This window comes from Cervus elaphus, chromosome 1 (assembly GCF_910594005.1).
Source record: "Cervus elaphus chromosome 1, mCerEla1.1, whole genome shotgun sequence".
NCBI classification, from domain to species: Eukaryota; Metazoa; Chordata; class Mammalia; order Artiodactyla; family Cervidae; genus Cervus; species Cervus elaphus.
The window spans coordinates 97,653,912-97,677,802 of record NC_057815.1 but is presented as its reverse complement, the minus strand read 5'-3'; the positions used below and the strand labels follow the sequence as shown (position 1 = coordinate 97,677,802).

Below are 23,891 nucleotides of genomic sequence, written 5' to 3'. Positions count from 1 at the left end.
AGTTGGACTATAGAGAAAGCTGAGTACTGAAGAATTGATGCTTTTGAACTGTGGTGTTGGAGAAGACTCCTGAGAGTCCCTTGGACAGTAAGGAGATCCAACGAATCCATCCTAAAGGAAATCAGTCCTGAATATTCATTGGAAGGACTGATGTTGAAGCTGAAACACCAATACTTTGGCCACCTGATGCAAAGAACTGACTCATTTGTAAAGACCGTGATGCTGGGAAAGATTGAGGGCAGGAGGAGAAGGGGATGACACAGGATGAGATGTTTGGATGGCATCACTGACTCGATGGACATGAGTTTGGGTGGACTCCAAGTGTTGGTGATGGACAGGGAGACCTGACATGCTGCAGTTTGTGGGGTCACAAAGAGTCAGACACAACTGAGCAACTGAAGTGATAGTGATACTGATCAAAGTCTATTTTGGGGTGAGGACATTGCCCAGGCTCTGTGGCTGGGATGCAGATGCTGCTGGCTGGGAATAGTTGATATGATTGCTGCCTTGGTTTCTTGGCCAAGAGTAGCATTAGGACAGCTTCTCTTCTTACCTGGAATATCAGGCCAGGCTTCTGAGCTGAGCAGGACTGAGTACTCTGTCCAGCAGGACGTAGGGCTGGGAATTAACTTCACAACTTGGTCAGGGCTGCAGAATGTGCTCCGAGGCTGTCGTGACCCACTCACTGGGGACCCAAGTCAGAAGAACTGTACCCCGAGTTCCTTGGCCACATGGGGCACAGCTTGGCTCTGCATAGAGGCCAAGAGGTCAGGCTCTCTGCTCACACACTGCTGTAAGCAGGGCTGTGGGGTGGGCTACACAGTTTCCCATATGTTTTGGTTAGTTCTCCTGGACGGTGGGGCTGAAGGTTGTGTTCAGCAGTGGTTAGGGCTACACATCATGCTTCTGGCCTGGACACGACCACAGAACAGGCAAAGACTGGCAAGGCTCCTTGTTTGGGAAACAAATTGGGCAGAACTGCACACAAAGTCCTCTGGCCAGATGGAGCCATGCAAATGGGCAGAGCGCCTGTCTGGACACTCCTCATGTGCTCCTGGGTGATGGAATTTTCTGAGTGTTCTACCATGCTTGAGTAAGCTCAGTAGTAGATGGGGTTATGAATCATAGGTGCAGGAGAAGAGGCTCCCAGGATGCCAAGGCTCATTTTTCAGAGTCCCAAATCAGGCAAAACTGCTGAAACTCAGTCTGCCAAGATCAAAGCCCTGACTGTTCCAAGGCCTGTCTCTCTTTGTTGCAGTGGCATTCTCACTGGTCACACCCCACAGATTCCCACATGGTTTCTAGGACGTGAGACCAGAGTGGGTCTTCCTAAGAAGTGACCCGTAATGCCGAGGGAGCTGGAGGTCTACACTGAGCTCTCTCTCTTTTCCATAAAGAAACTGCAGCCCGAGAAGGGTCCTCTTGGTGCAGCTAGGGGAGGGGCAATGCAGTCAAATGTGTCTGCTCCTCCACCCTCCTAATGTGGTCTTTCTCCATTTCTCTAGTTCACAGGGACGCTTCAGCCTCATCCCTGCACTTTAGGATTTTTCATTGGTACCTTGTCTGCGAATAACTGCTAATTGTTTTTCTGGTGGGGCTTCCCTGGTCGCTCAGCTGGGAAAGAATCCACCTGCAATGCAGGAGACCCTGGTTCGATTCCGGGAAAGAAAGTTCCTCTGGAGAAGGGATAGCCTACCCACTCCAATATTATGGCTTGGAGAATTCCACAGACAGAGGAGCCTGGCAGGCTACAGTCCACGGGGTCACAGAGGGTCAGGTATGACTGAGAAACTTTCACTTTTCTTTCTTCTGGTGAGGGGAACTGAAGTCAGGCATGACCTCTGTTGTCATCTTGCTTATGTCACTGAGAACTATATCTCTAAGTTGGAACTTTAACCACAGTACTTATCGTTTGCTTGTTCAGTTGCTCAGTTGTGTCCGATTCTTTGTGACCCCAAGGACTGCAGCACGCCAGGCTTCCCTGTCCTTCACTATCTCCTGGCATTTGCTCAGACGCATGTCCATGGAACTGATGGTGCCTACCATGCAGAATATTCAAATATTAGGACAATAATTGGGGCTGGTAGTGAGTTATATTAGGCTCCCTTTAGAACAGTTTGTACACGGCTTCCCTAAGAAGTCTTATTTCATATCTATTGGGCGTACATGCTGTGCTCTACAAAATATATCGGGAATATAAATTAAGGTAAATCTCCAGATTATTTTGGAGATGATGTATTGAATACGTATGTAAAAAATTGAGGTGTTGTTATAAACAAGGTAATTTTTTATGGGTAAAGAAGAAATTCTTGAAAACCCATCTGGGTGACCATCATGGGAAGAAGGGCCAGTTCAAATTTATCCTAAAATGATGCTGCTTATCCTTTTATTATTATAAAGTAACAGTTATACATATTAAATCATCAGAGGTCTGTAAAATCCTCATTGTTTTAACCAAAGGTCTCTTTGTGATATACAAGCACAGAATTTCAATTGTTTTGGCAGAGATAGACTTTGCTTTATTTCAAAGTTTGAGTCAATTTAAAAAATATGCCTTTTAATTTTTGTGAGACCTCATAAAATAATTGGGCTTCCTTTGTGGCTCAGCTGGTGAAGAGTCTGTCTGCAATGCAGAGGTACCCGTTCAATTCCTGGGTTGGGAGAATCTGCTGGAGAAATGATAGGCCACCCAATCCAGCCTTCTTGGGCGTCCCTGGTGGCTCAGTTGGTAAAGGATCCACCTGCAATGAGGGAGACCTGGGTTCAATCCCTGGGTTGGGAAGATCGCCTGGAGAAGGGAGAGGCTACCCACTCCAGTATTCTGGCCTGGAGCAGTCCATGGACTCTACAGTCCATGGAACACTGAGAAGGCACTTCTTGACAATTCAAGATGAAAAGCTGGGGTCTTTCCCTAGGACCCTAAGCATTTCCACTTCTCCAGTGCTCAGTGGGGGAAAATATGTTGTATATGAGGCTTGTAATGCTACCATGTCACAAGTAGAGAATATATCCTCTGGTCACTTTTCTGATTTTAGGAGTGTCAAGCCAATGATTGGAGGAGGCAATATCACAGAGATCACTTATTTTATCCTCTTGGGATTCTCAGATTTTCCCAGAATCATCGCAGTACTTTTTGCTGTATTCCTGGTGATATACATTTTGACCCTGACGTGTAACCTGTCGCTCATCATCTTAATACGAATAGACTCCCACCTCCACACCCCCATGTACTTCTTCCTCAGTAACCTGTCCTTCATGGACATCTGCTACGTGACTGCCACAGTCCCCAAGATGCTTTACGACTTCTTCCGGGAGCAGAAAATTATCACCTATGTGGACTGTGTGATTCAGAATTTCGTATTCTCAACCATGGGGCTGAGTGAGTCTTGCCTCATGACCGCCATGGCTTATGACCGATATGCTGCCGTTTGTAACCCACTCCTCTATTCCTCCATCATGTTGCCCGCTCTCTGTGGTCGGATGGTGCTGGCATCCTACGTGGCTGGACTCTCTGGTTCTATATTCTATTTGTGTTTCATGTCGAAGTTCCAGTTCTGTGGGCCTAATGTCATCAACCACTTCTTCTGTGACATGCCTCAGCTGTTAGTTCTGTCCTGCACCGACACCTTCTCTGCACAAATCTTCACTGCTTTATCGACAATGATCTTTGGGATACTAAATGTTTCTCTTATCATGATATCCTATGTTTACATTGTCATCTCCATCCTGAAGATCACTTCCGTGAAAGGCAGATCCAAAGCTTTCAACACCTGTGCTTCCCACCTGACGGCAGTGAGCCTCTTCTACACCTCAGGTATATTTGTCTATTTGAGCTCCAGCTCTGGAGGTTCCTCCAGCTTCGACAGATTCGCATCGGTCTTCTACACGGTGATGATTCCCATGTTGAATCCTTTGATTTACAGTCTGAGAAACAAAGAAATCAAAGATGCCTTGAAGAGGTTGCAATGGAAGAGAGGGTATTGCTGAGGCCATAGACTGAGATTTCTGATGGATTTGTCTTTTTAGAATCACCTTAACCCTCAATACTGTTCACACGAAAGGGCTATAAAATTCCTGACGTCTTTGACAAAGACAGCTTAATTTTATACGCAGTATGCCAATATGGACCAACAGCTGAATTGTAGCCACATGAACAGGATATCTATGTCCTGGAGATTCATAGTTTTCATCCTTCATGAGGAGTGGCCTCAACATTTATTAATATATCTGTAAGTATTTGTGAAACTTTAAGGTTTAGAACCTTGCTATTTCTCTTTTGCTTCTGAGAGGGAGCCCGTTCAATCTCGGGCTTCTGACCCTGGAGGAGAGACAGCTGACACAGGCCTCAGGAGAGCGTAAACCTTGTCTGCCAAATATCCTGACCCAGCGCAATCCAGACGTGGTGGTGGCCAAGGTTTGTTCTGTGTTTCTGATGACAATGTACGCCGAGACAAGATATACTATTGGCCTGCTTGGACTTCCGTGGTGGCTCAGCTGGTGAACAGTCCGACTGCAATTCTGGAAACCTGGGTTCGATTCCTGGGTTGGGAAGATCCCCTGGAGAAAGGAACAGCTACCCACTCCAGTATTCTGACCTGGAGAATTCCATGGACTGTACAGTCCATGGGGTCATGAAGAGTTGGACATGATTGAGTGACTTTCACTTTACTTCACTTCACTTCATCAGCCTGATTATGCCTCCTGGGAAAACCAATATGACATAGCTTATGTTTGTGTAAGTCCTACTCTGGGACAATTACCCAATCAGCTTGGGATTATATCCTAGGCTCCACCAAGAAGGCGGAGGTGGCTTGAATGATAAAGAGGAATGGAATGAAGCATGTGTTCCCTTCTGTGCCATTTACTGACAAGTTTCATGATGTAATTTCTTGCCTCCAATGTACAAAGGGGATTTCTGATGGGGATGATATTAAAAATCAGTGTCACAATCAATAGAGATTTCTGATATTGTAGGACTCAAATCTCTCTCTCCCATTAAATTTGGAAAATTCATCCTAAGATGGCCAGCTTCCCAGGTGGTGCTAGTGATAAAGAATCTGCCTGCCAATTCAGGAAATGCAAGAGACGCAGGTTTGATCCCTGGGTTGGGAATGAGAGAGTCATTTCCTAAGCAGGGTAATAAGAAGTCTAGAGGTCCCCAAGGAGAGAGAGGTGTGGAATACTCAAGAAGGAAGAAAGGACAAACTTTTTACTTTTTTCCCCTCTACGTTCCTTAGGATTATATAACAAAAATATATCCTGCCTGGGCACAGTCTCTGGATTAAACCCTCTGGCTAATTCTGTTATCTTAAAACATAAATTATGGGAGTAGATCTGGCCTTTACAAGGATGTATCCTGCCTGAGGACAGTCTCTGGATTAAACCTGTTGGCTAATTCTGTTATCTTAAAATATAAATTATGGGAGTAGGTCTGGTGAAGTCTTTACAACCTCCAGACATTCTTTGGATTCATTGGAAAGTATATAACTCCTTTGCTGACACTCTTCCTACCCACTTCTGATGTCTGTGTCAGAAGCTTTATCTCCTTTATACTTTAATACAACTTTATCACACAAAAGCTCTGAGCAATCAAGCCTCATCTCTGGCCCTGGATTGAATTCCTCTCCTCTGGAGGCCAGGAAACCTGGTGTGTTTGCCTGATTCAGCAACAACCTTTCAGGAAGATCCCTTGGAGTAGGAAGTGGCAACCCACTCCAGTACACTTGCCTGGAGAAATCACATGAGCAGAGGAGTCTGTGGGCTACAGTGCGTGGGACTGCAGAGTCAGAGGCAACTAAGCACATCCTTGTTGGACATGGACAGTGTGATCATGCTACCAAATCATTTCTGCTGTTTCAAACATCTGAGCATGTTTGATGTGATGAGAATTGTATAGAATTCATGGACATAATAAAGTTACTAAATATTTCATACTGTAGACCAAGAACAAATATGGAAAACTGGTATAAAGTCTTTTCTTTTATCTGTGTTGAATATTTGATGTCCCCAAAATTTGTGATTGTATGGTGTGATATAATGGTTGGAGTAGGATGGTTAGAGTTACTTTAATGCTGACATTTGCCAGGAAACCTTAAGGTGCAAAAGGGGAAATAGATTTACGATAAGCAGTATTCTTAACTCTGGCCAATTTTCATCTTCAGTAGGAGGATGTAAGTTTGTGGTCCTTGTGATCTTTTAAAAAATAAGAACAAGATGGGCACTGACTGTTGACTTGCCAGATTTCCCAGACTTGAACAGACTGATATAAAGTACATATTACTCCTGGCAATAAGAAGCCTGTGCCCCACAGTGAGAGAGTAGCCCCCGCTCACGGCAACTGAAAAAGCCCAAGTGCAGCAACAGAGATCCAGAATAGTGAAATACATAAATTTCTGAAAAATAAATAAAAATTCCAATTCAGTGAGTTTGACAAATAGTTCAGTTCAGTTCAGTTGCTCAGTCATGTCCAACTCTTTGTGACCCCATGGACGGAAGCACTCCAGGCCTCCCTGTCCATCACCAACTCCTGGAGTGTTCTCAAACTCATGTCCATTGTGTCAGTGATGCCAAACAACCATCTCATCCTCTGTCGTCCCCTTGTCCTCCCGCCTTCAATCTTTCGCAGCATCAGGGTCTTTTCAAATGAGTCAGTTCATCACATCAGGTGGCCAGAGTATTGGAGTTTCAGCTTCAACGATGAATATTCAGGACTGATTTCCTTTAGGTTGGACTGGTTGGATCTCCCAGCAGTCCAAGGAACTCTGAAGAGTCTGCTCCAATACCACAGCTCAAAAGCATCAATTCTTCATAGTCCCACTCTCACATCCAGACATGCTTACTGGAAAAGCCATAGCTTTGACTAGACAGATCTTTGTTGGCAAAGTAATGTCTCTTCTTTTTACTGTTCTGTCCAGGTTCGTCATAACTTTTCTTCCAAGTAGTAAGCGTCTTTTAATTCATGGCTGTAGTCACCATCTGCAGTGATATTGGAGCTCCCAAAAATAAACTTTGTCACTGGTTTCCCATCTATGTGCCATGAACTGATGGGACCGGATGTCGTGATCTTAGTTTTCTGAATGTTGAGCTTTAAGCCAACTTTTTCACTCTCCTCTTTCACTTTCATCAAGAGTCTCTCTAGTTCTTCTTCACTTTCTGCCATAAGGTTGATGTCATCTGCATATCTGAGGTTATTGATGTTTCTCCTGGCAATCTTGATTCCAGCTTGTGCTTCATCCAGCCCAGCATTTCTCATAATGTGTTCTGTATATAAGTTAAATAAGCAGGGTGACAATATGCAGTCTTGATGTACTCCTTTTCCTATTTGGAACCAGTCTGTTGTTCCTTGTCCAGTTTGAACTGTTGCTTCCTGACCTGCATATAGATTTCTCAAGAGGCAGGTCAGGTGGTCTGATATTCCCATCTCTTTCAGAATGTTCCACAGTTTATTGTGATCCACACAGTCAAAGTTTTGGCATAATCAATAAAGCAGAAGTAGATGTTCTTCTGGAACTCTCTTCCTTTTTTGATGATCCAGCGTATGTTGGCAATTTGATCTCTGGTTGCTCTGCCTTTTCTAAAACTAGCTTGAACATCTGGTCGTTCACGTCTCATGTACTGTTGAAGCCTGGCTTGGAGAATTTTGAACATTACTTTGCTAGCGTGTGAAATGAGTAGAATTGTGTGGTAGTTTGAGCATTTTTTGTTTGCCTTTCTTAGCGATTGGAATGAAAACTGACCTTTTCCATCCCTGTGGCCACTGCTGATTTTTCCAAATTTGCTGGCATATTGAGTGCAGCACATTCACAGCATCATCTGTCAGGATTTGAAATAGCTCAACTGGAATTCCATCACCTCCACTAGCTTTGTTCATTGTGATGCTTCCTAAGACCCACTTGACTTCACACTCCAGGATGTCTGGCTCTAGGTTAGTGATCACACCATCGTGATTATCTGGGCCATGAAGATCTTTTTTGTACAGTTCTTCTGTGTATTCTTGCCACCTCTTCTTAATATCTTCTGCTTCTGCTAGGTCCATACCATTTCTTTCCTTTAACAAGCCCATCGTTGCATGAAATGTTCCCTTGGTATCTCTAATTTTCTTCAAGAGATCTCTAGTCTTTCCCATTCTATTGTTTTCCTCTATTTCTTTGCATTGATCGCTGAGGAAGGTTTTCTGATCTTTCCTTGCTCAAAAATAAATGGAAAAAAAAAAAAAAGGAACTCTGCATTCAAATGGCTATATCTTTGCTTTTCTCCTTTGCTTTTCACAGCTATTTGTAAGGCCTCCTCAGACAGCCATTTTGCCTTTTTTTTGCATTTCTTTCCTATGGGAATGTTGTTGATTCCTGTCTCCTGTACAATGTCATGAACCTCTGTCCATAGTTCATCAGGCACTCTGTCTATCAGATCTAGTCCCTTAAATCTATTTCTCACTTTCACTGTATAGTCATAAGGGATTTGATTTAGGTCATTCCTGAATGGTCTAGTGGTTTTCCCCACTTCCTTCAACTTTCACCATATTAGAGAGCTGATTTTCCTAATTAGGTCTATTTCTGATCTTCCTATATTTGTAAAATCTGGAATGAGGAAACTTGACATTAATACATTTAATGGACATATACTAATGATGTCCATTTACTGTCTTTTGTCCCCTCCAAAAGAATTACAGTATATCTTCAAGAAATTTTCTAATTAAGGGTGTAGATTATACATGAAAGGCAAAGGTTAACTTGACATTGATGATTCAAGCTTGTATAGCTAGTCAGCTGCATGCCTGAAAAATATGAAGAGTACTTTTGTTTGTAGAATGAAAGCATCTGCTTCTCTCATGTTTTTCTCCTCAGATGCCACCGATCAGGTCCATGGAAGGGGACAGAAATCACACCTCTGTGGTCATGTCTGTTCTCCTGGGACTCTCAGATGACAAAGAGCTGCAGCTGAATGTCTTTCCGATCTTCCTAGGGATGTACCTTGTGACCCTCATCTGTAACCTGGGTCTTCTCATCCTGATCAGCATGGACTCCCACCTCCATACACCTATGTACTTTTTTTCAGTGTCCTGTCTTTTATTGACATCAGCTATTCTTCTTCTTCTATCAATTCAAGGATGCTTTCAGATTTCTTCATTTTTTCGTTGAAAGAACGATTTCCTTCATAGCCTGTGCCGCCCAGGACTTCGTTGCGTCCCGCTGGGGTCTGACTGAGTGCTGCCATTGTTCCTCGTGGCCTATGACAGGTCCGCTGCTGTGGGCAGCCCCTGCAGTACCCTCCCATCATGGCTCCTGGCCTCTGCCAGAAGAAGGTTGCTGGGGCCTTTGGGAGTGGTTTCCTTGGTAGCTTAGTTCAAGCAGTCTCTTGCTTTAATCTCTACTACTGTGGGCCAAATCTCATCTGGAATTTCTTCTGTGATATACCCCAGGTTATTTCCTTGTCTTGTTCCAATCCCTTCATTGGTCAAATTATTATTATTTTTTTGCGGCTGGGATTCTCTCTGGATTTGGTTCTTTCCTCCGATCCTATGGTTTCACTGCAGTTTCCATTCTGGAAATCTCCTCCATCAAAGGCAGTGCCAAGGCCTTCCACACCTGTGCCTGCCATGTGACAACTGTGACTCTCTTCCTGGGCACAGGCCTCTCTGTGTAACTGTTTCCTCCGTGTAGCCAGCCCAAGAAACAGGAGAAGGTAATGTCAGTGTTCCATGTTATCCTTATCCCCGTGTAAAGCCCTTTTATGTTTGTTCTGAGGGACAAAGAGATCAGAGAGGCCCAGAAGAGAGTGATAGAGGGCCACATGCGGGCATCAGTAAGGGTAACTTTGGTGCTGGTGTTATTACTCTTATAAGGATAACAGGGGTAAGAATACGTAAGAGAATATATGTAGGACACAGGAATAACTTAAGAATACATAAGAGAATATATGTACGACACAGGAGTAACTAAGTAGAGAGATAAGGAAAAGTCTGGCTTCCTTGTTTTTTGGAGGCATTATGTTTATTTTTTCATTTTGTTTTTCTTATGTTTTATTTTTATTGATTTACTTATTTATGATATAGTTGTACAATATTTTATATGTTTCATGTGTACAACATAATTGCCCACAATTTTTGAAGTCGTCATTCCATTTATCGCTATTATAAAATATTGGCTATAATTTCCTCTGTTGTGTAATACATCTTTGTAGCTCATTTATTTTATAACTAGTAATTTGCTCTCTTAACCCCCTCCATGTATCTTACCACTTGCATTTTCCCTCTTCCTTCTCCACTCCATCAACCACTAGTTTATTCCCTATATCTGTGACTCTTTTCTGTTTTGTTATGTTCTCTAGTTTGTTTCACTTTTTAGATTCTACCTTTAAGGGCTATCATATAGCATTTTCCCTTCTCTGACTTATTTCACTTAGAAGAATCCCTCTAAGTCCATCCATTTGCTGTAAATTACAAAATTTCCTTCTTTTTAATTTGGTGAGAAGAATTCCATTATATTCATTTCACATCTTTTAACCCATTCATTTATTGATGGACACTCCGGTTGCTTTCACATCTTGGCTATTACAAATAATGTTGTTATGAACATTGGGGTTCATGGATCTCTTCTTCTTAGTGTTTTCATTTTTTGAATGTATGCTCATGAATGGAATTTCTGGGTCATGTGGTAGTTCCATATCTAGTCTTTTGAGAACCCGCTCCACATTGTTTTCCATGGTGGCTGCTGGTGTCACTGTGTTTAGCTGCTGTTGTGTTTAGTTTAAAAGCCTATTTCCATGCTTAGACCCAGGCAGACAAAACCAGACCCTGAAAACAGGGTTTCTGATAGATATGGTGGGTAGTGAAAAGACAAGAACTTAGGAAACCAAACACACTATTTTGTTTTTTTTTCCCATTTATTTTTAGCATTGGAGGCTAATTACTTTACAATATTGTAGTGGTTTTTGTCATACATTGACATGAATTTACATGTGTTCCCCATCCCGACCCCACTCCCACCTCCCTCTCCACCCGATCCCTCTGGGTCTTCCCAGTGCACCAGCCCCGAGCACTTGTCTCCTGCATCCAACCTGGGCTGGAGATTTGCTTCACCCTTGAAGATATACATGTTTTGATGCTGTTCTCTCAAAGCATCCCACCCTCGCCTTCTCCCACAGAGTCCAAAAGTCTGTTCTGAACATCTGTGTCTCTTTTTCTGTTTTGCATATAGGGCTATCGTTACCATCTTTCTAAATTCCATATATATGCATTAGTATACTGTAATGGTCTTTATCTTTCTGGCTTACTTCACTCTGTATCATGAGCTCCAGTTTCATCCATCTCATTAGAACTGATTCAAATGAATTCTTTTTAATGGCTGAGTAATATTCCATGGTGTATATGTGCCACAGTTTCCTTCATTCATCTGCTGATGGACATCTAGGTTGCTTCCATGTCCTGGCTATTATAAACAGTGCTGAGATGAACTTTGGGGTTCACGTGTCTCTTTCAGATCTGGTTTCCTCGGTGTGTATGCCCAGAAGTGGGATTGCTGGGTCGTATGGCAGTTCTATTTCCAATTTTTTAAGAAATCTCCACACTGTTCTCCATAGCGGCTGTACTAGTTTGCATTCCCACCAACAGTGTAAGAGGGTTCCCTTTCCTCCACACCCTCTCCAGCATTTATTGCTTGTAGACTTTTGGATAGCAGCCATTCTAACTGTCGTGTAATAGTACCTCATTGTGGTTTTGATTTGCATTTCTCTGATAATGAGTGATGTTGAGCATCTTTTCGTGTGTTTGTTAGCCATCTGTATGTCTTCTTTGGAGAAATGTCCATTTAGTTCTTTGGCCCATTTTTTGATTGGGTCATTTATTTTTCTGGAGTTGAGCTACAGGAGTTGCTTGTAAATTTCTGAGATTAATCCTTTGTCTGTTTCATTGTTTGCTATTATTTTGTCCCAATCTGAAGGCTGTCTTTTCACCTTGCTTATCATTTCCTTTGTTGTGCAAAAGCTTTTAAGTTTTATTAGGTCCCATTTGCTTATTTTTGCTTTGATTTCCAATATTCTGGGAGGTGGGTCATAGAGGATCCTGCTGTGATTCATGTCGGAGAGTGTTTTGCCTATGTTTTCCTCTAGGAGTTTTATAGTTTCTGGTCTTACATTTAGATCTTTAATCCATTTTGAGTTTATTTTTGTGTATGGTGTTAAAAAGGGTTCTAGATTCATTCTTTTACAAGTGGTTGACCAGTTTTCCGAGCACCACTTGTTAAAGAAGTTGTGTTTTTTCCATTGTACACACTATTCTTTTATTCACTGCTTTGTTCTTTCCTTTTTAAAATTAAGCATTTATTTATAGATCAATAAACATATAATAAAATAGTGTATAAAATTAAATAGATGAAAATTAATTAAAGTGGAAAGTTTATAAACTTAATCTTGAACAGAAAGTGTGCATGTGTGTGTGAGTGTGAAAAAAACACATACATCGAGACAACAAGGGAGAAGGAAAGAGAAAGATGAAAAGAGAGACAGAGAAGGGGGATGAGAGGAAAGAAGAGCAAAGGAGAGGCCGAGAGGAGAAGGACAAAGTCCTCTACTTTTATTCACAGGTCACGTCCTCCTTCCTTCTTACTCCTTGAGCCTTTTTGTGAGTGGATTGTGAGAAAGAGATGGCAGAAAAGAATGGTAGAAAGAAAAGTCACTTTCAAGGTTAAGAGTAGGGGAGAAGCTAAGAAGATAGAAAGCAGTCACAGCTATCAATTACTGGGTTTAGGTGGTCCTAGAAACTCTCCAGGGACCGGGCTAGACCTCGGGGATGAAAGCTGCCATGCTTCTGCTAGTGTGGCGACAACCCATCTTTAATTTCCAAAGTGTGATTTGTGACCAGAAGCGTGTCCTCCATTGCTTGGCCATGGTGCACCAAGTCTGTTTTGGTCTTCTGTCTGCAAAGCTATGTTAAGAATCTGTTCAGGAGGAAGGAGCTAAGATTGTGGAGGGATAGGACGGGGAGACCATTTTGTCCCCTACAAATTCATCAAAAGAACATCTGAATGCTGAGCAAACTTCACAAAACAGCTTCTGTCCGCTAGCAGAAGACATCAGGTACCCAGAAAAGCAGCCCATCTTCTTCAAAAGGAGGTAGGACAAAATATAAAAGATAAAAAGAGAGACAAAAGAGCTAGGGATGGAGACCCCTCCCAGGAAGGGAGTCATAATAGAGGAAGTTTCCAAACACCAGGAAACACTCTCACTGGTGGGTCTGGGGGAAGTTTTCGAATCTCGGAGGGCAAGCTAACTGGGAGGAAAAATAAATAAAACCCACAGATTACAAGCCTAAAAGGGACTCCCAGCAGAAAAGTACCCCAGATGCCCACATCTGCCACCAGCAAGTGGGGGCAGAACGGAGAGGAGCGGGTGGCATTGCTTAGGGTAAGGACCAGGCCTGAGTGCCCTGAGGGCAATCGGAGGGAGCCTTTTTGAGACAGCAACTTAAACTGTGGGATAGCAAGAGAGAGAGAGAAAATTAACCGGCCTGAACACACAGCCGGCCGTTCGCAGAATAAAGGGACTGAGCAATTCCAGAGAAGAGCTAGCCAGCGGCGGACCGGCCCATCCCCCAGCAGAGGCAGGAGGCAGGGGAGAGGGGAAAGGGGCAAACTCGGCCCCAGAGATGGCATCCCTACCAAACTGCAAACAGGCTCCCAGGTTCTAACCAAAGACTTCCTGAGATTCTGGATGATCGACATCCGCCGGAAGGGTCGTGAGTAAATGCCGGCCCCTGAGAACAGACACAAGGTGGACGCACCCAACTGGTGTGCAGAAACTGAGGCTGGGACCTCGGAGGGGAGAAGGTGCACTGCACCCGGGGAGAGGGCGCCCATCAAGCTCCTGGCTGCCTGAGCTGCTCCGGCGGGGGAAGGCACAAAACGCAGGCCCAACCGAGTCTGCGCTTTTGTGGAGTACCCGAAAACTGAAACCGCACGCAATGCAGGGCAGACTCCATATAGAGCAGCCGGGAGCCTGAGCAGTGTAGACGGGGAGAGCACACACCTGTGAGCGGGGACAAACCCAGTGTGGCCGGAACACTGGGTTTCGAGTGCGGAGCACTTGTGCGAGTGCTCCCCGCACACGCCAGTGACATTTGTCTGCAGCGCCCCGCCCTCCCCGCAGCAGGACTGAACCAGCGAACCTAAACAAGAGTCCACCTCCACCCCCCTGTGTCAGGGCGGAAATTAGACACTGAAGAGACCGGCAAACAGAAGCCAAATAAACAAAGGGAACCGCTTCAGAAGGGACTGGTGCAACAGATTAAAATCCCTGCAGGTAACACCGACTACACTGGAAGGGCCTATAGATATTGAGACGTGTAAGCTGGAATGAGGAGCTATCTGAAACTGAACCGAACCCACACTGACCGCAACAGCTCCAGAGAAATTCCTAGATATATTTTTACTTTTTTTTTAATTAAAAATTTTTCTTTCTTTTCTTTTCTTTAATTTTTTGTCTTTTCTATTAAAACTCCCTATTAATCCTCCTTTACTCCTTAACTTTCATTTTCATATATTTTTACTATTTTTTTTAATTAGAAAAATTTTATTTTCTTTTTAAATTTTTTTTCTCTTATATTCTTTTAAAGTCCTCAATCACTCCTCTATTACTCCTTAATTTTCACTTTCATTTCACTATAACCTTGCAAAAAAAAAAAAGAAGAGGCCCTATTTTTTAAACCAAACTTCATATATATTTCTAAAATTCTCTGTGCTTTTGTTTTTGTTTTTAACATTGTACTTTTAAGAGTCAAACCTCTACTCTCAATTTTTAATCTTTGTTTTTCAGTATGTGATATCAATTTTGGTCATTTAAGAATCCAATATTCAGTACCCATTTTTACTCAGGAGTGTGTTGATTACTCTCTCCCACTTTTGACTCTCCGTTTTCTCCCTCAGATCACCTCTATTTCCTCCCTCCCCCTTCTCTTCCCAACCCAATTCTGTGAATCTCTGTGGGTGTCTGGGCTACGGAGAACACTCTGGGAACAGACAACTGCGTAGATCTGTCTCTCTCCTCTTGAGTCCCCCCTTTTCTCCTCCTGCTCATCTCTATCGCCCTCCTCCCTCTCCTCTTCTTCATGTAACTCTGTGAACCTCTATAGGTGTCCCTCACGGTGGAGAATGTTTTCACCATTAACCTAGAAGTTTTATTATCAGTGCTGTATAGTTGGAGAAGTCTTGAGACTACTGCAAGTGTAAGACTGAAATCCAGAGACAGGAGACTTAAGCCCAAGACCTGAGAACACCAGAAAACTCCTGACTACACGGAACATTAAGTAATAAGAGACCATCCAAAAGCCTCCATACCTACACTGAAACCAACCACCACCCAAGAGCCAATAAGTTCCAGAGCAAGACATACCACACAAATTCTCCAGCAATGCAGGAACATAGCCCTGAGCACCAACATACAGGCTGCCCAAAGTCACACCTAACACATAGACCCATCTCAAAACTCACTACTGGACACCCCATTGCACTCCAGAGAGAAGAAATCCAGTTCCACGCACCAGAACACTGACATAAGCTTCCCTAACCAGGAAACCTTGACAAGCTAATCGTCCAACCTCAACCACTGGGTGAAACCTCCACAATAAAAAGGAACCACAGACCACCAGAAGACAGAAAGCCCACTCCAGACATAGCAATCTAAACAAGATGAAAAGGCAGAGAAATACCCAACAGGTAAAGGAACATGAAAAATGCGCACCAAGTCAAACAAAAGAGGAGGAGATAAGGAATCTACCTGAAAAAGAATTTAGAATAATGATAATAAAAATAATCCAAAATCTTGAAAACAAAATGGAGTTACAGATAAATAGCCTGGAGAGAAAGATTGAGAAGACGCAAGAACTGTTAATAAGGAACTAGAAGAAATAAAAAAGAGTCAATTAAAAATGATTAATGCAATAAATGAGATCAAAAACACTCTGAAGGGAGTAAAGAAGAATAACCAAGAGTAGAATAATGGAGACAGAAGATAGGATAAGTGAGGTAGAAGATAAAATAGTGGAAATAAATGGATCAGAGAGGAGAAAAGAAAAAAGAATCAAAAGAAATGAGGACAACCTTAGGGACCACTGGGACAATGTGAAACACCCCAACATTTGAATCATAGGAGTCCCAGAAGAAGAAGACAAAAAGAAAGGCCATGAGAAAATACTCGAGGAGATAATAGCTGAAAACTTCCCTAAAATGGGGAAGGAAATAGCCACCCAAGTCCAAGAAACCCAGAGAGTCCCAAACAGGATAAACCCAAGGTGAAACACCACAAGACACATATGAATCAAATTAACAAAGATCAAACACAAAGAACAAATATTGAAAGCAGTAAGGGAGAAACAACAAGTAACACACATAGGGATTCCCATAAGGATAACAGCTGATCTATCAATAGAAACCCTCCAGGCCAGAAGGGAATGGCAGAACATACTTCAAGTAATGAAAGAGAATAACTTACAACCTAGATTACTGTACCCAGCAAGGATCTCATTCAGATATGAAGGAGAATTCAAAAGCTTTACAGACAAGCAAAAGCTGAGCGAATTCAGCACCACCAAACCAGCTCTTCAACAAATGCTAAAGGATCTTCTCTAGACAGGAAACACAGAAAGGTTGTATGAACGTGAACCCAAAACAACAAAGTAAATGGCAACGGGACCATATCTATCAACAATTACCTTAAATGTAAATGGGTTGAATGCCCCAACCAAAAGACAAAGACTGGCTGAATGGATACCTATATATGCTGTCTACAAGAGATGAACCTCAAAACAAGGGACACATACAGACTAAAAGTGAAGGGCTGGAAAAAATATTTCACACAAACGGAGACCAAAAGAAAGCAGGAGTTGCAATACTCATATCAGATAAAATAGACTTTCAAATAAAGGCTGTGCAAAGAGACAAAGAAGGACACTACATAATGATCAAAGGATCAATCCAAGAAGAAGAAATAACAATTCTAAATATATAGGCACCCAACATAGGAGCACCACAATATGTAAGGCAAACGCTAATGAGTATGAAAGAGGAAATTAATAGTAACACAATCATAGTGGGAGACTTTAATACCCCATTCACACCTATGGATAGATCCACTAAATGGAAAATTAACAAGGAAACACAAACTTTAAATGACACAATGGACCAGCTAGACCTAATTGATATCTATAGGACATTTCACCCCCAAAACAATCAATTTCACCTTTTTCTCAAGTGCCCACGGAAACTTCTGCAGAATAGATCACATCCTGGGCCATCAATCTAGCCTTGGGTAATTCAAAAAACTTGAAATCCTTCCAGTCATCTTTTCTAACCACAGTGCAGTAAGATTAGGTCTCAATTACAGGAAAAAAAAATTATTAAAAATTCAAACATATGGAGGCTAAGTAACACGCTTCTGAATAACCAACAAATCATTGAAGAAATCAAAAAAGAAATCAAAATATGCATAGAAACGAATGAAAATGAAAACACAACAACCCAAAACCTATGGGACACTGTAAAAGCAGTGCTAAGGGGAAAGTTCATAGCATTAAACGCTTACCTCAAGAAACAAGAAAAAAGCCAAATAAATAACCTAACTCTACACCTAAAGCAACTAGAGAAGAAAGAAATGAAGAACCCCAGGGTTAGTAGAAGGAGAGAAATCTTAAAAATTATGGCAGAAATAAATGCAAAGAGACCATAGCAAATGCAAAAGAGACCATAGAAAAATCAACAAAGCTAAAAGCTGGTTTTTTGAATAAATAAACAAAATTGACAAACCATTAGCAAGACTCATTAAGAAACAAATGGAGAAGAAACAAATTAACAGAATTAGAAATGAAAATGGAGAGATCACAACAGACAACACCGAAATACAAAGGATCATAAGAGACTACTACCAGCAGCTCTATGCCAATAAAATGGACAACTTGGAAGAAATGCACAAATTCTTAGAAAATAATAACTTTCCAAAACTGAATCAGAAAGAAATAGAAGATCTTAATAGACACATCACAAGCAAGGAAATCGAAACTGTAATCAGAAATCTTCCAGCAAACAAAAGCCCAGAACCAGATGGCTTCACAGTTGAACTCTACCAAAAATTTAGAGAAGAGCTAACACCTATCTTACTCAAACTCTTCCAGAAAAATGCAGAAGAAGGTAAACTTCCAAACTCATTCTCTGAGGCCACCATCACCCTAATTCCAAAACCAGATAAAGATGCCACAGAACAAGAAAACTACAGGCCAATATCACTATGAACATAGATGCAGAAATCCATAACAAAATCTTAGCAAACAGAATCCAACAAGATATTAAAAAGATCATACATCATGACCAAGTGGGCTTTATCCCAGGAATGCAACGATTCTTTAATATCCGCAAATCAATCAATGTAATACACCACATTAACAAATTGAAAGATAAAAACCATATGATTATCTCAATAGATGCAGAAAAAGCCTTTGACAAAATTTAACATCCATTTATGATTAAAACTCGCCAGAAAGCAGGAATAGAAGGAACATACCTCAAGATAATAAAAGCTATATATGACAAACCCACAGCAAGCAATACCCTCAATGGTGAAAAATTGAAAGCATTTCCCCTAAAATCAGGAACAAGACAAGGGTGCAAACTCTCACCACTACTATTCGACATAGTTTTGGAAGTTTTGGCCACAGCAATCAGAGCAGAAAATGAAGTAAAAGGAATCCAGATAAGAAAAGAAGAAGTGAAACTCTCGCTGTTTGCAGATGACATGATCCTCTACCTAGAAAACCCTAAAGACTCTACCAGAAAATTACTAGAGCTAATCAACAAATATAGTAAATTTGCAGGATATAAAATTAACACAGAGAAATCCCTTGCATTGCTATACACTAACAATGAAAAAACAGAAAGAGAAATTAAGGAAACAATACCATTCACCATTGCAACAAAAAGAATAAAATACTTAGGAGTATATCTACCTAAAGAAACAAAAGACCTATACATAGAAAACTATAAAACACTGATGAAAGAAATCAAAGAGGACACAAACAGATGGAGAAACATACCGTGTTCATGGATTGGAATAATCAATATTGTGAAAATGACTATATTACCGAAAGCAACCTATAGATTCCATGCAATCCCTATCAAGCTACCAACAGTATTTTTCACAGAACTAGAACAAATAATTTCACAATTTGTATGGAAGTACAAAAAACCTCATATAGCCAAAGTAATCTTGAGAAAGAAGAATGGAACTGGAGGAATCAACCTGTCTGACTTCAGGCTCTACTACAAAGCCACAGGCATCAAGACAGTATGGTACTGGCACAAAGACGGAAATATAGATCAATGGAACAGAATAGAAAGCCCAGAGATAAATCCATGAACCTATGGACACCTTATCTTCCACAAAGGAGGCAAGGATATACAATGGAAAAAACACAACTTCTTTAAAAAGTAGTGCTGGGAAAACTGGTCAACCACTTGTAAAAGAATGAATCTAGAACCCTTTTTAACACCATACACAAAAATAAACTCAAAATGGATTAAAGATCTAAATGTAAGACCAGAAACTATAAAACTCCTAGAGGAGAACATAGGCAAAACACTCTCCGACATGAATCACAGCAGGATCCTCTATGACCCACCTCCCAGAATATTGGAAATCAAAGCGAAAATAAACAAATGGGACCTAATGAAACTTAAAAGCTTTTGCACAACAAAGGAAACTATAAGCAAGGTGAAAAGACAGCCTTCAGATTGGGAGAAAATAATAGCAAATGAAGAAACAGACAAAGGATTAATCTCAAAAATATACAAGCAACTCCTGTAGCTCAATTCCAGAAAAATAAATGACCCAATCAAAAAATGGGCCAAAGGACTAAACAGACATTTCTCCAAAGAAGACATACAGATGGCTAACAAACACATGAAAAGATGCTCAACATCACTCATTATCAGAGAAATGCAAATCCAAACCTCAATGAGGTACCATTACATGCCAGTCAGGATGGCTGCTATCCACAAGTCTACAAGCAATAAATGCTGGAGAGGGTGTGGAGAAAAGGGAACCCTCTTACACTGTTGGTGGGAATGCAAACTAGCACAGCCGCTATGGAGAACAGTGTGGAGATTTCTTAAAAAACTGGAAATAGAACTGCCATATGACCCAGCAATCCCACTTCTGGGCATACACACCAAGGAAACCAGATCTGAAAGAGATCCAAAGTTCATCGCAGCACTGTTTATAATAATCAGAACATGGAAGCAACCTAGACGTCCATCAGCAGATGAATGGATAAGGAAGCTTTGGTACATATACAGCATGGAATATTACTCAGTCGTTAAAAAGAATTCATTTGAGTCAGTTCTAATGAGATGGATGAAACTGGAGTCCATGATACAGAGTGAAGTAAGCCAGAAAGATAAAGACCAATAAAGTATAGTAACGCATATATACGGAATTTAGAAAGATGGTAACAATAGCCCTATATGTAAAACAGAAAAAGAGACACGGATGTATAGAACAGACTTTTGGACTCTGTGGGAGAAGGCGAGTATGGGACGTTTCGAGAGAACAGCATCAAAACATGTATATTATCAAGGGTGAAACAGATCTCCAGCCCAGGTTGGATGCATGAGACAAGTGCTCAGGCCTGGTGCACTGGGAAGACCCAGAGGGATCGGGTGGAGAGGGAGGTGGGAGTGGGGATCGGGATGGGGAATACATGTAATTCTGTGGCTGATTCATGTCAATGTATGGCTAAAACCACTACAATATTGTAAAGTAATTAGCCTCCAACTTATAAAAATAAATGGAATAAAGAAAAGAATCTGTTCAGTTCTAAGGATTAAGCTACTGCAGCTTTAATCAGAGGAATATATAAACACTCCCTTATTGGCAGGAGTTAAATCATGTAATTAACTCTTTGCCCACACAGCCCCTTCTCCCTAGCAGGAAGATTAGCTGAAGTAGATAAGGAAGTGTGCTGTGCTGCGCTTAGTCACTCAGTCATGTCTGACTCTTCGTGACCCCATGGTCTGCAGCCACCAGCCTTCTCTGTCCATGGGGGTTCTCCAGGCAAGAATACTGGAGTGGGTTGCCATACCCTCTTCCAAAAACACCTCTATATCCATAGTAATGGCTGGGTCCCTAAGCCCCAGGTGGTTCTAGTGGTAAAGAATGTGCCTGCCAAAGCAGAAGACATAAGAGATGCAGTTTTGATCCACTGGCTCAGAAAAGTCAACCTCCTGATCCCTGAATCAGGAGGACTCAGACACGACTGAAGTGACTGAGCGTGTGCCTGAGCCCCAGTTTGAGCCAACAGATGGGGAGACAGTGGAAACAGGGAGAGACTATATTTTTGGGCTCCAAAATCACTGCAGACAGTGACTGCAGCCATGAAATTAAAAGACACTTGCTCTTTGCAAGAAAAGCTACGACCAACCTAGATGGCATATTAAAAAGCAGAGATAGTACTTTACCAACGCAGGTCCATCTAGTCAAAGGTCTGGTTTTTCCAGTAGTCATGTATGGATATGAGAGTTAGACCATAAAGAAAGCTGAGTCCTGAAAGAATTGATGCTTTTGAACTGTGGTGTTGCAGAAGATTCTTGAGAGTCCCCGGGACTGCAAGGAGATCCAACTAGTCCATCCTAAAGGAAATCAGTTCTGAATATTCATGGGAAAGACTGATACTGAAGCTGAAACTCCAATTCTTTGGCGAGCTGATGAGAAGAACCGACTCATTGGAAAAGACCCTGATGCTGGGAAAGATTGAAGTTGGGAGGAGAAGGGGAAAACAGAGGATGAGATGGTTGGATGGCATCACTGACTCAATGGACATGACTTTGAGCAAACTCTGGGAGATGGTGAAGTACAGGTAAGCCTGGCATGCTGTAGTCCCTGGGGTCGCAGAGAGTCAGACACGACTGAGTGACTGAACTGACTGACTGAGCCCCAATTTAAAAAAGACAAAAATCAAAAAAAAGTTTATGGGAGTCATTTTAATTAGATATTTCAAATGAAGGATTGGTAATACAGCTTAATATATTGGAAAGAACTCCAATTCAGAACCCAAAACTTACATCTGGTATTAACAGAAGGCAAGGTATGGATTACATACTCTTATAATAAATGAAAATGAAAGTAAAATTGTTAGTTGCTCAGTCGTGTCTGACTCTGCGACACCGTGTACTGTAGTCTGCCAGGCTCCTCCGTCAAGGAATTCTCCAGCAACAATACTGGAGTGGGTAGCCATTTCCTTCTCCAGGGGATCTACCCCACCCAGGGATAGAACCTGTGTCTCCTGCACTGCAGGCAACATTCTCTACCGTCTGAGCCACCAGGGAAGCCCATAATAGCTTAATAAGTGTTCTCAAATTCAGTTCTATTATCAGCCTTATTTTATAGGTGATAATATTTAGAGGCTTAGAGAAGTTAATTTGCTCAAATCACAGAACAGTCAAGTGAAAAAGATGGTATTCACTCCAGATTTGCTGATACCAATGCCCATAGTTGCAACTACAATAATTTGTGGACATCTCATGTATAGTTTTCTTGTATTCCTAATTGCCTTGATTTACCCACTAATGCATAGGAAATAATACCATAACTGCTTCACAGGGCTGTTGTGTTGATTGATTCAGGTTAGATATTTAGGAAGATGTATGTATGTGTGTGTGTGTGTATATATATATATATATATATATATATATATATATATATATACACACTTCAGAAATACAATTCAGAAATATATATATATATGAGTGGAAGTGAATCTCAGTTGTGTCTGACTCTTTGCGACCCCATGGGCTATACAGTGCATGGAATTTTCCAGGCCAGAATACTACCCACTGGACTGGGTAGCCTTTCCCTTCTCCAGGGGATCTTCCCAACACAGGGGTCGAACTCAGGTCTCCTATATTGCAGGCAGATTCTTTACCAACTAGGCTATCAGGGAAGCCCATATATATATATGTATATACATATATATGTGTGTGTGTATATACAGATACATACGTATATATCTCCATATACATATATATATGTGTGTGTGTGTGTGTATATATATATACATATACATATATATATATATATATATATATGATAGCTTTTCCTTTAACAAACTTGGATTCATTTGAGCTGGAAGAGACATGGTGATCATCTAGTCCAGTAACTTCAATCTGAGGCCAGTTTAACTAAGAGATTTGCCCAAGATGGCACACCTAACTGGTAATAGTTTCAATACAATAAACTTGATATGTAGAGACACCCTGTTTACAAAGCACATTCATTTTAGACAGGTATACCATCTGTGCCATCTTGGGCAAATCTCTTAACTCCACTGGCTCCAGGTCCCAGCTGGGAAACTGAAGTTACTGGACTAGATGATCACCATGAATCTTCCAGCTCACATGAATCCAAGTTTGTTAAAGGGAAAGCTATAATTATGAGATCATCATAGGAATATGGGGAAGAGGGGGAATTGAACCTGAAGGGACATGGCAAAGTGGTGCATGAAATTAGCAGGGACAAAACTCCATGACAACCTTGACTCCAGAGAGAAAGTACCTGGAGATTTTTCACCTCCTCGTTGTCTTTTTCCTTTCACTTCTGCCCTTAAAAACACATTTACGAGTCTCCCCAGTGAGGGCATCTCTCTGACTGCCCATGGACAGCCAATTTCATGGCCCAAATTTTCTGTCCTGAGGTGCAATAGGAAAATTTCTTGGCAAAAGAAAAACACAGTTTCGACCTTTCTGAAGAACTCTGTCTTCCTGGGTACTGTGTCAAGGTGAGAGGGCATGATTTATAAAGAACAATGGATTCTGTGTTGTCTCCATAGCTATGTGATTCTTTCAGTTGGACCTTTGTGGAGG

General features: G+C 41.6%; 1 protein-coding gene across 1 annotated transcript; it reads left to right on the top strand.

Moving 5' to 3' along the window:
• The first annotated feature begins 3,045 nt into the window (after positions 1-3,045).
• On the top strand, positions 3,046-3,987 carry LOC122679170 (olfactory receptor 5AN1-like). The gene has a single exon (XM_043879510.1). It carries the CDS (start codon positions 3,049-3,051, stop codon positions 3,985-3,987), a length of 939 nt encoding a protein of 312 aa, XP_043735445.1. The 5' UTR covers positions 3,046-3,048.
• The last annotated feature ends 19,904 nt before the right edge of the window (positions 3,988-23,891 follow it).